The sequence below is a fragment of the Crassostrea angulata genome, chromosome 3 (assembly GCF_025612915.1).
Source record: "Crassostrea angulata isolate pt1a10 chromosome 3, ASM2561291v2, whole genome shotgun sequence".
Classification (NCBI taxonomy): domain Eukaryota; kingdom Metazoa; phylum Mollusca; class Bivalvia; order Ostreida; family Ostreidae; genus Magallana; species Magallana angulata.
Window position 1 is genome coordinate 18,624,302 of NC_069113.1, and position 13,756 is coordinate 18,638,057.

General features: G+C 31.6%; 1 protein-coding gene across 3 annotated transcripts; it reads left to right on the forward strand.

The window, feature by feature from the left end:
* The first annotated feature begins 786 nt into the window (after positions 1–786).
* LOC128177081 (uncharacterized) lies at positions 787–11,770 on the forward strand. Of its 3 annotated transcripts, none has more exons than XM_052843613.1 (17): positions 787–863; positions 1,087–1,208; positions 1,452–1,565; positions 1,736–1,807; positions 2,629–2,732; positions 2,900–2,983; positions 3,101–3,193; positions 3,719–3,832; positions 4,131–4,332; positions 4,763–4,915; positions 5,147–5,232; positions 5,403–5,473; positions 5,549–5,676; positions 6,349–6,462; positions 6,864–6,977; positions 7,300–7,431; positions 11,296–11,770. In XM_052843613.1, exons 1-17 carry the CDS (start codon positions 802–804, stop codon positions 11,304–11,306), a joined length of 1,776 nt encoding a protein of 591 aa, XP_052699573.1. In that variant the 5' UTR covers positions 787–801; the 3' UTR covers positions 11,307–11,770. The 3 variants fall into 3 exon arrangements, with proteins under 3 accessions (XP_052699573.1, XP_052699574.1, XP_052699575.1); XM_052843614.1 differs by having other exon boundaries at positions 804–962; positions 11,296–11,769; XM_052843615.1 differs by having other exon boundaries at positions 813–962; positions 1,070–1,208; positions 11,296–11,769.
* The last annotated feature ends 1,986 nt before the right edge of the window (positions 11,771–13,756 follow it).

Here is a 13,756-nt window from a genome sequence, read left to right on the forward strand (position 1 = left end):
ATAACTATAGCGAATTCACTATATACATGTTTTCTTTCACTAGACTATTATTTTTGTTAATTGGGGCTTACGATAAAAATACATTACTTTGATACCTTTTATAATCGGATTGTGGATTGAAAAATATTTATGAAAATAAATTCATTCAAACTATTATGTAAGATGGTAGTGCAAACTTTTATAACTGTAAAGAAATTCGTTATAAAGGTGTTAAATTTCGTTATTATTCACCTCTATGGGATTCAAAATGAGTTCGCTATATCCGTAAATTCGTTATATCCGAATTCGTTATATCAGTAAAATTTTGCTAAAATTTGTTAAGAATTTTACCGGGGACTAATAAAAACTTCGCTATATCCAAGAATTCGCTATATCCGTGTTCGTACTAAACGCGTTTTACTGTATTAGTAATAGATAAAGATGATTATGACGTGTACTTGGAAATCCAAACATATATACCCTCTTATGATTCCCCAATGCTCTAATGTTAATGTGGACAGATACAATGTAGTATCCCCATTTACGATCCCATTCAATAAAAAATACATTAATAAAGCAATATTTAGTAACAAACTGGATCTTTAGTCCGTTGATTCGTATAGGTTTTAAACGGAAAACTACTGTTTAAAATTCTGAAGCGACTGTCGGCCGCAAAGCGACCTTATTTAGAATAATCCTTTCATTATATATGATATGTAATGAATATCGGAAATTAAAAGAACAACTGTATTTATATCCGAGTTTAATTAATTCTGATTTAAACAAGGAAACAAAAAATGCAATATAATATTTTGATTTGCTATGTTGAAACCAATTGTTGCTGTCATTAGCAATATCAAGGAGCAGTCAATCCAAGCAGAGACGTAAGTAAAATTGCTCGTTACAAATTATTTGCCACAACTGGGAAAATACACAGCTGTTTATATTTAGACCTCCAGTAATCTGGGTGGACATCTTTCACGGTAATCTATTTTCATTATTTCAAAGTTTTTTCGGAAAACAAAATGATAACAAATTCAACTTTTTCTTTTGGTGATATATGACTATTGTTTTTTACGATCGTCAATAGGTTATTATAAATTCTAGCTTTGTGATCATGGAAACATGGATTAATGGTGTATCCGTTGCCTTTCTACTCGATACTTCAAGCAGTATGATAGGAGAGGGCTTTGAGCAAATGAAAAAAGTATTCCTGTCAATAATTCAAGGTAACTTCCGTTTGGCTACATTTACTAATGTCCAGTTACACCATACATCGACCTTAACGTTGATATTTATTTATGAGCTATGTTCAAATATTGTCATTTTAACTAAGACTTGATTAAACATGTAATTCTGTTTACAAATTTATCACTATCGTCATATTTGTTCAAAAACGAAATGATAATAAGTTCATCTATCTAATGATATTATACACATATTAATAAGTTATAAATCTAATGAATTTTCAGGATACTCTGATGAGCCCTCAATAGATCATTGTGTTGCTGTCATAAGCTTTGGAAAAGAAGTACAAGTTTTACAAAAATACTCAAATGACTACAGCAATATGTTGCACATCTTAGGTGAGAAATTTTGTAAAATGTATGGTTTATCAATCAACATTTATATCATGTCACAGTAAACGTAAACTTAATACTATATCGTTAACAGTTAGGTTCAAAAAGTACTTCTTTAATTTCGATTACTTTCACAGCCCAATTTTAAACAATTTTTAAATAATGTGCTTTTTCAGATGACATAGAATGTGAGGGACCGTCATCATTAAAACAAGCACTTATGGCAGCGTACCCCTTCTTAAGATCAGGCAATATTTGTTTTATTATTTAAGCAGATAATAAACCTGTGCATGTATTTGTATATGGAAGATGTTTAATTATTCATAATTTTATTTTTCAAAACATTGGACTTAAATTGGTGTATATTTTATTACAATTTAAGTTTTTTATTCAATGTGTATAATTGCTTGTTATAAACAAACAATACCACAACATAAAATATTTATATTAAACATATTTTATACCGTTTATCGGTATTCTGATTCGACCTTTTTTCTTTATCTTTTTTTTTATATAATTTTTTTTCTATGCTCATAATTCTGAATTTTAACCGGGTTCTCAAAAGGGAAAGGCAGGTTATTTAAATGGTGAAAATGGCGGGCGGGTGGCTGCCAAAAGGGTACCCTTATTGTCCGGATAACCCCTCCTACAATTTTCAAGATAGGAAGGTTTTTTTGTGGATAAGTTGTACATATATTAGAGGTGTGCAAATTGCTAGGAACTTGATTTTATATATTTCATAAAAAAACCCAGCTGTTGAACTTAATTATTTTTGGCAATAATATTTCATGTATCCCATTTCTCTGGATAGATAGCGTTCAAAAATTCAGTGTTTACAAATGGATTATGGATACTGTTCACACAAAAGTAAACCGATTTCGCTGTCTCATTTACAGCTTTTCTTTTGTTATGTATAATGTTACGAAGACTGTAAATAAAAATGTAATTTGAAAAAAAAATCTAAAATACTGGCCATCGAATAAGAGAGAAAACCTTGTCATAGTTAACACATCTATTTATATGCTTTTATATTTATAGAATTCTGTTAAACACACTTGAACTATTACAGGATTAAATGGGAGTTTTATTGGTCCATTCTACATCAATGCAAACCTGGTTATTATATCGGGGGGTGATGTATCCGGCGAAGACGAAAACGAAATAAATGACAAAGTATACATTAGCTATTTTTCATGATAATTTGAACAGAATCTTACATTAAAGTTTTACTTTCGTTCAGTAAAATATAAAAACAACTAAGCCAGTGGGCGTATGTTTCATAAAAAAGTAATTCCTGTACACTTTCAAATCGGATTATTTACTTAAAATCATATTTGAAGCAACGGGAAGTACTGTCTATGGCTAGACTAATTGGCTCAGAAAATCCGATTGTATGTGTGCAAGTTGGCGACAACCCGGACAAGGTATATTTATCTATTTTTTTCTTTTTTTAGAAATAAGATAAGCCATATCCGAATACGCTTATTATTATATTTTGTTAACTGAACATTTTGTACATTTAGTTTTCTTTTACTTTTAAGCGTTTCTTAGGTGGAATTGCATTTTCATCGAGATATGGAAAGCTTTTAGATATTTACGAGGCGCCGCAGTTTGCACGATATCCTGCAAATATGGTAAAGGCTTCCTGTTTTAATTTACTTCATTTAATACATAAATGCATTTATCTATTAGTAAATATATTACAAGAATAATGTTTCATTACCTTAAATGAATGCAATTTATAAACAAATACTAAAGGTTCTATAAAAAACCATTCTCGCAATACAAAAGCGATCCATATATATGCCTAGCCCTTTAATATACAGAAGATGGGGTGGAGGTTCATGTGCAAAAGAATGATTATACATGTAATGAAGTAGGCATGACCATACGCTAATTGGTCACTTCCAGAGATTGCCAAAACTTGTTGCTTTTTTGTTTTGCTTCAAGAATAAGTTTCCTTCCTGGAAAATCTTAGAATAAATAATCAAATTAAAAGGTGGCCGAGAGGGTGGAGAAAAAATATGAGTGGACACCTGCAAGAATTTCACTGACCATAGATGAAGGAAATCAAAACCAATGTAGTTGTAAAATGAATAAGTATACAAAAGCATAGTATTCAACACACTATATGCAACTTTTCAAATTTCTTTTATAAGGTCGTCGCATCAAAAATTATTGGCAGTGTTCCAACAACAAAATACTCTGTAGATGACGTAAGAGAAGCACTGAAGTCTAAAGAGGAGTTTGCATCAATAACAGAGAAGGATATAGTAAAAACATTCATTTCTAAGATAAAACGCTTCACGTTCTCATTTGAACTCATGTTGAAAAGTATCATGTAATTGTATTATGTGTCCTAATATTAGTTCTCATGACTTCTACCTTTTTTTTTTAATTGCTGCAAACGTTTCAAATTGTGAACCAAACATTGAAATGAATATTTAAACAGATGCAAAGATTTGCTGCGGGTTAAATGATATTCCAAAAAATTTGAAATGTAAATTATTGTTTCTAGCATACTTTTTTTTAGAGAACATCGCATCAGTTTTATCTTTATATTCCATACAGGGTGACATTTTTAAGATTCTGACCAACAGACATGCGTATGGGATTTTTTCTTGCCAGTCAAACTCCACTGATAATGATTTGCAGTTGGAAGGTGATCCTAGGTTTCCACCGATTGGAACGCGTGTCAGAAGAGGACCTTGTTGGCCATTTTCCAACCAGGATTCCTGCATGCCTGGAACAGTCATAGGTTATAGAAATGGTTGTAAGTACAGTTACATAAAAATAACCATGTATTTACGTTTATCGTGTTGTTAACCGATATTTTTGAATATTTAATTTTATTCTAATAGTTTGGAATAAAAATAATTTTTGAGTGCTGAACTTTAACCAATTAATTTTAACATCATCAACGAAAATCAGAAGAGAGCATTAAATAAATTTGATGAATCATTAACTAGAAATCCTCTTTTGCTTTGATATGTATTATCAAGTTACAGTATTAAGTTAAGTCAATGATAAATATGTATATCATCATGTATTTATTTTTAAAAATGTCAAACAACAATTATATTTAGTTCTCAAATAAAAAAATTATAGTTTCAAATATAGATTCATTAATTTTTTTAAATATTGTACAAACATGTATATGGATTTCATTTTAGTTTAATAAAGCTTAAAATGAACTGTTACAGATTCAAACTTACTAGTTGAATGGGATACAAGCATGGTATTTCCGTATCATTTTGACAAGTATGGGTTTCATCAAATATCTAATGTGGAGGTCTGTGACGTACCAAGAGTTCTACAAACAGAGAAAATTGCCGTAGGATGTCTTGTTCAGAGAGGTTCTACGATATGAAAACTATACAATGCAAACTTGAAAAAGAATTGGTTGTTAGAGAAGTGATCCTATACATGCTAATTTATTTACATAAAACTCATTTTTCAAAGTTTGGTGAACTACAGTTGTTATCAATATTTTTTGAACTTTGAATGGTATTTTTTTTCTAACAGATAAGATAATATTCGTAAGAAGTGTACAAGGAATGTTTAAATATTATATAATTATCATCCAGGTCCAGACTGGAAGTGGTTTGACCAAGATGGCGGGAATGATAATATTGGGACGGTCTACAAAGTGAAGAGAGACAACACCATCTTTGTAACCTTCATATATTATTGTCAAACATTTTACTGACCAACAGCAACACGTGGTTGATTTTCTGTATTGTACTGAAATTGAAATACATATTGATGATTCTATTACAAATAGAAATACATGAAGATATCGTATGTGTTTGAAAACAAAATTTTTTTTGATTCTTTTATTAGGTACACTGGTTTAATGGTACAAAGGGAAACTACAGATTCGGATATGATAACAAATATGACCTTAAGGTCTGGTAAGTAAAATGACGCGTAAAATTAAGGTTACTTAATAGATGATTGAAAAAAAAATTGTTAAATTTCTTTTTAAGTAACCCTCTTGATGAAAATGTTATGAAAAAACTTGAAAATCAACAAAGAGATTGGCACTCGGATGTTTTGAAGAGAAGGTTTCCAGTCTTCCACCTAATGTTCTTACATGCAGAGACTCTGAAAAAGGGTAATGTGAATTATTTCTAACCGTAATCTGGTAGTTCGTAGAAAACGACAAATGTTTAAAATGCTAATAAGTCAAGTATGATTTTGTTGAAAAAAAATAGAACTACTGTATTACAATACTTTTAACGATATTGTTGTAATCATAATGCCTGCTATACATGTATCACAATTTACAAGACTATTTGATTTGTGTCAAATAGAAATTCTTGTTATTTAATCAACTGAAATTGATATCATATAAATAATATATTTAAATATATATAATAATAATAAATAATATTCACTAATTTGGAGCTCCGACTTTGCCTCAGCCCAAGCTTAAACTCACGACCTCTGGAACCCACCTTCCTAGCAGTGAGCGGCTACTCTGTTATCCATTTTCCCGTCAAGACAATAAATATCTTACTTTCAATGACGAACAGAAGCTAGCGCGCTGGCCGCGCACTACACTAAATCAAAGTGTGAATTTGACGATATGCATATTTTTAAAGCAATAGCTGCACGTCATCTAGTATAACGTCATAGGTGTCACTCGCATTTCTTCAAGTATAATATTTTTGTGTTTTCATACATATTGATTACTATAATTAAACTTTTTGTTAGTTTTAGGTGTTTATGTATCAATTATATTCAAAAATTGGTAATTGCAACTAATCTTCCATTTTTTTCTAAGGCACAGAAGAATGGGATGAATTGTTAGACGAAGGTCTAAAAGTTAATGAAAACACTTCGACAAATCTAAATACAAAGGAGGCTTATGGAGAAAAGGAGGACTCAACCTCTCAAAGTAATATTTGATAATAGGAACAAAAACTTGACACGTTTTATTATTCAGATAGAGAAAAAAGAATAAAAGGCTTTTCATAGATGAATTTAAGAATGTTTTTTTCGTTTCAATCACCTTCAAAATATTCCTTGGTTAGTGTAAATCGAATATTGTTTTCAATACTGCACTTATTTTCATCATATATGTTTTAATTTCACGATATCAATATTATAACAAAAGCTTTACTCCATCTAATGTGACATAAACAGTGTTACTTGCATTTGCTTCTGGTGTGATATTAAGTGTTTTATACGTATTGATTACTATCAATAATGAAACGGTAATATTTAGGCGTTAATGTGTCTATTAGAAATAAAGTTTAAAATTCATGATTTCAAAGAATATTTCAATATTTTCATCAGGTTCACAAACCGAGGATGAATTGTTAGACGAAGGTCAAATAGATCAGGAAAACACTTCGACAAATCAAAATACCGGAGAGGATTATGGAGAGCAGGAAAACTCAAACTCTAAAGGTAGTTTTAGAAAAATAGTCCTAGGTTCATGCATACCTAATTTTTGTCTATTATCGATTGTTATTTAAATAATTGCTCTAGACGCCGATTAACACTTATCGTAATCATCAGTCTTAATTTCACGATATGCATAATTTGAAAGCAATGCTGCACACTCTCTTGTGTGACGTCATAGATGTCATTTCGCTTATACTTCTAGTATTATATTAACTTTTTTCATACGTTTTTATTAATTGCCTTTTGTCATTTAAGTAGATGTTTATGCATCCAGATTTATCCAAAAATTGATAAACTCAACTAATTATTCCAATTTGTTCGTAAGGCTCACAAGAAGAGGATGAATGTGATGAGAGTGAGAATGAGTTAGACGAAGGTAAAAAAATTCAGAAAAACACTTTGCAAAATCAGAATTCAGGAAAGGATAATGAAGAACAGAATGACCCGAACTCTAAAGGTAATTTATGATAATGCGAAGAAAACTTTGGTATCTTTTTAATATTCAGAGAGAGGGAAATTTAGAAGGCCTATAGAAGAAAAATTAAAATTTGTTCTGTGGTGTTTAAAGAATCTTCAAAATATTCCTTGGTTCGTGTATATCTTATGTTGAAATAATTAAAGCTTGAAGCCGATTTAGCCAATGATCAAAAATGTTATGTTAAGTCATAAAAACATACAAAAAATAAAAAAAAAACAACAAACTTAATAGAAACCTCGAATGGGTACGTTCTTGTAAAGACAAAAGAGAATTTTTAAGTGAACAGCAATTCAAATGAATAATTAAAGCTTTTTGTAAGATCTAGCTTTTAAAGGCCCACTTCTTATTTAGTCCGTAATTAGGGTCTTCCGTCTTCAGCGGAAGACCCTACTATTATTCTATTGTTTCTTTTTCACTTTTCTTATTAAGGTCTTCCGTTTCGTTTCGTACTGTTTATTATTATTTTTTTTTTTCCAAATTTTGTGCACGCGATTTCTCGAAAACTACTTAACCGATCTGAACAATTTTTTCACAGATGATGGGAAATTATCTGAATTTTATATGTTTTTGAATGTTTTGTCGTCGTCACTTCCGGTCCGGATTTACGGTCGATTTTGTAATTTTTTACGACCAATTTTGTGCAGAGTTGATCTCAGAAACTATAAGAGATATGACTTTGAATTTTTAGGATAGGTAGAGCATGGTTTGAAGTTGTGCACTATTTAGTTGTTTTGCACCAGTGGCGTTATTCCTTGGAGCTCACTTAGGCACAAAAATGGGGTACAGATTTCGAATCAAAATTTCCATATGTTTTGATCAGTATTTTTTTATCAGTTGATATTTTGACAAGACATATAGAACAAAAGTAGTAGTGAATCAAAAGCTCTATCCAATAAAATCAAGAAAAAGGGGCTGACCCCTTTAATTAGGGACCAAGAGACTCGTAAATTCTATTACGAATAACTTGAAAACGATAAAAATTTTGTTATGCATTATAAAAATCAAAGTTGTTGATCTCTACATTATCGGTTTGAAAGAGTCATCGTCAGGCCCATGTCTGACGTAATTAGGGTTTTTATTCTTTATCTTCAAATTTGGGGGGGGGGGTAATTTTGAAATTGTATCGATATCTCATGGTATCATTTTATCTATAAAAAAAAATCGGACGGAAGACCTACTCGTTACTCGTAACGAGGTCGTATCTAGTTATTAAGGTCTTCCGTTTTCCAACGGAAGACCTTATTGTTTTCGTTCGGTTTCTTTTTCCCTATTATTATTATTTTTTTTCTTACAAAATTTGTGCAGGCGATTTCTCGAAAATGGCTCAGCCGATTTTCGTGAAACTTTCAGATCTAATAGATATTAATCCGAACTTAATATACATTTTTTTATTTTGATGACGTCATTTCCGTTCTTGAGAAAATGACGTTTTAACGATTTTCAGAGGGTCAGCTTGTCCAGGGATCTCCTCCTAAACGGTAAAAGATATTGAGTTCAAACTTTCAGGGATTGTAGACAAGAGATTGTAGATGTGCTATTTGGCGTTCATATTTGTCATGCTCAAAAGGCGTTTAAGCTCGCCTGGTCCCAAAAATTGAGACTAAAAAAAGTCGTAATTTTTACTGGTTTTCTTAGTTTGTCTCTTTTCTGAAAAATATTTTGTTAACACTTGTAATGCAAAAAAGATTAATTTTTACAAGACCTTTTATTTGATATCAAGAAAAAGGGGCTGGCCCCTCAAATTAAGGGACCAAAGGGCTCTAAAGTCTTTCATCTGTAGCCCTTTACTGAGTGATATTTTATGAACAGTTATAGAAGCAAATATGTTTATCTTACAGTTATGTATCCAATAAATGTAATGATTTTATCATGTGTTACGTAATTAGGGGTTTTTAAGGGTCAAAAGTCCAGAATTTTGATCACCCATATCTCAGAAGGGAAAAATATTTTGAAATAAAGTATAGAAGTAAAGATGCTCAAAATGATGTACTAATTAATATGCAAATTTTAAAATTTCGTTAAATGGCCCCTATAAGGAGTTATGGGATCGGCCCCTAAAAAGTTCTTTCCTATATATCTCAAGAACGGTAACAAATTTCTAAACACTTATTGAATAAAATGTGTTGAGATTTAAATGACCTTTTATTTGATATCAAGAAAAAGGGGCTGGCCCCTCAAATTAGGGGACCAAAGGGCTCCAAAGTCTTTTATCTGTAGCCCTTTACTGAGGGATATTTTGTGAACAGTTATAGAAGCAAATATGTTTATCTTACAGTTATTTATCCAAGCAATGTAATGATTTTATCGTGTGTTACGTGATTAGGGGTTTTAAGGGGCCAAAAGTCCAGAATTTTGATCACCCATATCTCAAAAAAGAAAAATATTTTGAAATAAAGTATAGAAGTAAAGATAGTCAAAATGATGTACTAAATAATATGCAATTTTCAAAATTTCGTTAAATGGCCCCTATAAGGAGTTAAGGGATCGGCCCCTGAAACGTTCTTTCCTTTATATCTCAAGAACGGTAACAAATCTCTTAACAATTGTTAAACAAAATGTGTTGAAATTTAAATGACCTTTTATTTGATATCAAGAAAAAGGGGCTGGCCCCTCAAATTAGAGGACCAAAGGGCTCTTAATTCTTTCATCTGTAGCTCTTTACTGAGGGATATTTTGTGAAAGGCTATAGAAGCAAATATGTTTATCTTACAATTATGTATCCAAGCAATGTAATGTCATGTGTTATGTAATGAGTGTTTTTTAGAGGTCAAGAGTCCAAAACTATGACCACCTATATCTCAAAAAGAAAAAATATTTTGAAATGCAGTTTAGAAGAAAAGATGCTAAAAATGATGTACTTAACAACATGCAATCTTCAAAATTTGGTTCAGCAGCTCCAATAAGGAGATAAGGGACCGGCCCCTAAAACTTTTTCTTCTAAGATATCTCAAGAACAGTGACGAATTCTAAACACTTGTTGAACAAAGCTCTTACACCTGTAACAAAATAGTATCTGGCCCCCTAGTGTGTAGACCCTGTTTTTTTTTTTTATTCTAAATCATGTTTAACTGTTAAATAGCAAAATCAAGATAGAACAAATTCTAAAATCAGACGGAAGACCTCCTCGTTGCTTGCAACGAGATCGTGTCTAGTTCTTTTTATTTTTTTTTGTCTTACAAATTTTGTGCAGGCGATTTCTCGAAGGTGGCTCATTCGATTTTCTTCAAATTTTACGCGATGATGTGTCGGCATCTGAAGTTTGTACCTCCGTTTCAATTTCTTGATAATCACTTCCGGTCGGAAGTTATCGTCCGTTTACGATTTTTAAAAGTCAATTTTGTCGGCTAGAGATCTAAAAAACGAATAAAGATATAGGGCTGAAATTTTCAGTGAAGATAGACATCACTTTTACCTGTTGCAACATGGTCATAAAAACGTCTGCCGTCACTTCCGGTCGTGACCGGAAGGAAATATAAAAAATCGATTTTTTCAACTTTTTGCTTTAAATATATTTTTCTAATGGGTTGATAGAGACTCTTTTGCTGAATCAGAATATGTAATTTGTTTTGAAATCGATTGATGTGTTCCTGAGATATTAAGCATCAAAGTCCTGAAGCGAGAGTCTGAGTAGCTCAGTCGTTGGAGTCGTGGACATGTGCCCAGGCGACCCGGGTTCAAGCTTCGGGTGCCGAAAATTTTTTTCCTAATTTTTTTTTGCGTTGATTAACAATTTAGTCTTAAAAGTAAAGGATTATATCTCATTTATTCAAAAATCGGACGGAAGACCCACTCGTTGCTCGCAACGAGAACGATCTAGTATTTTTTCTGTTTTTGTACTTTAAGGTGAAGAGTGACGTTGTCCAAGATGAGTCGTATTAATATCATTAGCACAGAATTGCAGAACACAAGACTTCTCAGCTGATTCGTTCTCAATGTGGTCACCGATGCTTGTGATTGTGACCACAGCATCTACGTCAATTTGATTAAAGAGATGACTTCTATTTTGTTTTCCTATGAATGTTATGTAAATTGTGAATAATTATGTAATATTTCAATATAATCGTTACTTGTGCTATCATTTATATAGTGTACAAAATGAAAATAAACAAATAACAGAAGCAATACATTTTTATGTAAAAGAATAATTTATAAATGATAACACTGGTTTTTCTTTATATTAAACATACATTTACTCACAAGGGTTGTTAGAAAAGGTCGCAAACAAGTTCGATTGTGAGCGGGCTATTCGAATGATACCAGCGAAACCTTTCAGATTTAATCTTATTTTAAGAAACATGTAAAGATTTGATTTTTTTAATGCACCAAATAATAAACAGCTTAATTATTTTGACAATATATGCTTCACAGAGGATGTCAGTTTTTTTACGCATTTCTCCTTATAAGATAATGACCGTTTAAGCGCATAAAAACAAAAGATATTTTATATGAAATCAAAATAACATATGAAGGTCATTTTGTGAAATTCTCAATAAAATTGAAAAATTTCTGATCGTGTTTTTCACCGAATTTGGACGAACAACGCTTATAAACTGAGTAAAAAAAACGTTCACGTCACTGGACATCTTGGAGCACTGAGCCTTCATTTGATTTTGTGTGCACTCAAGCAAATCTCCGATGAAGACCAAATGTTCTTAGATGCTGCTTTTTTTATAAGACAAAGGTCTACAATTAGAATCACAGAGGTTGAAAAGATGGAAGAACTGATATTTTGAGCTTTTGCACACCAGCCCCCCCCCCATATGACCTTGATTTTGCACCTATGAAGTTCGCTATATTTCCTTATTAATAATAATTATAATAATTGCAAGTTTTTATATAGCGCTTTTAAATTGCAATGCATTTTTCAAAGCGCTTTAACAATTATTACCCAGCATACCTTAATTTAAGTCAAAACTGCATGGAAAGAGATTTTTCGACCTAAATGATATATGCCAAAAAAGACATAATACAAAAACTTGACCAAAAAATGATGTGATCATGCGTTTTATAAATGGGTTCAATGACTTGGAAAGTGGGTGGAACTGAAAGGTGTTCACTTAGAAAAAAGAGTAATAGATTTGATTTTCAGTTGTATGACGTAACCTGGTGTCGTGGAATTATAAAATGCTCCGTAAATCTAATTCATGCATAGGAAAAATAGCAGTTGAAATAACTATGAAAGAAAATTACCGGTCGAAGTATTTATTTTCAGTTATCATAATAGAAGAAGTAAAATGCAAGGACTTTAGTACGGTGGTTTTTTGTACGCCTTTTCTAACAGAGAGAGAGAGAGAGAGAGAGAGAGAGAGAGAGAGAGAGAGAGAGAGAGAGAGAGAGAGAGAGACAGAGAGAGTTTAATAACAAATTAACATTATATTCTAAATATTAATCGAGCGATAGAAATCCACAACCTTAATAACACTCGGAAGGAGAATATCGCTTAAAAACAGAGAAAGTGCTGTACTGCCTATCATTATACACAAACTAAAGATTTCGTTTACAACGTACATAATTACCATGGAGTTATAAGAAAGATACAAAGCTCACAATTCGTCTTTCATGTAAACAAGGCTTGTGCCCTGTTTTTGTTTACATTTGTTTTGTCTATCTTTTTACTCATTTTAATTATATATATAGTTTAGTAGTTCAAATGTTTAACACATTCATTTTTGGTCTAAAACTTATATGATATAAATTAACAACAGAGAATTCTAGTACATGTAATATATCATAAGGATTTAAGAAAGTGGCAAAAGTTTGCTTTCAAATATGGGAACTCTTATGTTCGGGATTTTTTTCCGGGTGAAATTGGATCCGGGTGGATTTTTTTAGGGAACTCAAGAAGTCTCTATGTCAGGTCCCTTTTTAGGGGGAAAGTCTGACACACTTCTTATAACATCGATAAATATAAAGCAACATATCCGCCTACAGATAGCACCTGTTCAACAACCGTTTAAGAAAATTAATGCTTATCGGCATGATTCCACCTTACTGGTCATAGATTATGACACGCAGTTCGTTTTAAAAAGAAATCCTTAATTATATTATTGTTAGGCCATTGAATGATTCAATGTCATTTAGTTTTTAAAGATACAAGTCGCAGGGCAATAAATCTTGTCTCAATTTTCTACGATATATTCCTTGTAAAAGTGAGACTGAGATAAAAGGGAACTCGTCTGAGTTTTATGGCGGCCCCCTAGCAGTCCTATCCAAAGTAGCTTATCATCAAATAAATAAATATTAAAGACCATGCGAAACAATGGTTGTTCATGTACATGTAAATTATTACTGCTATTGTAGAAAT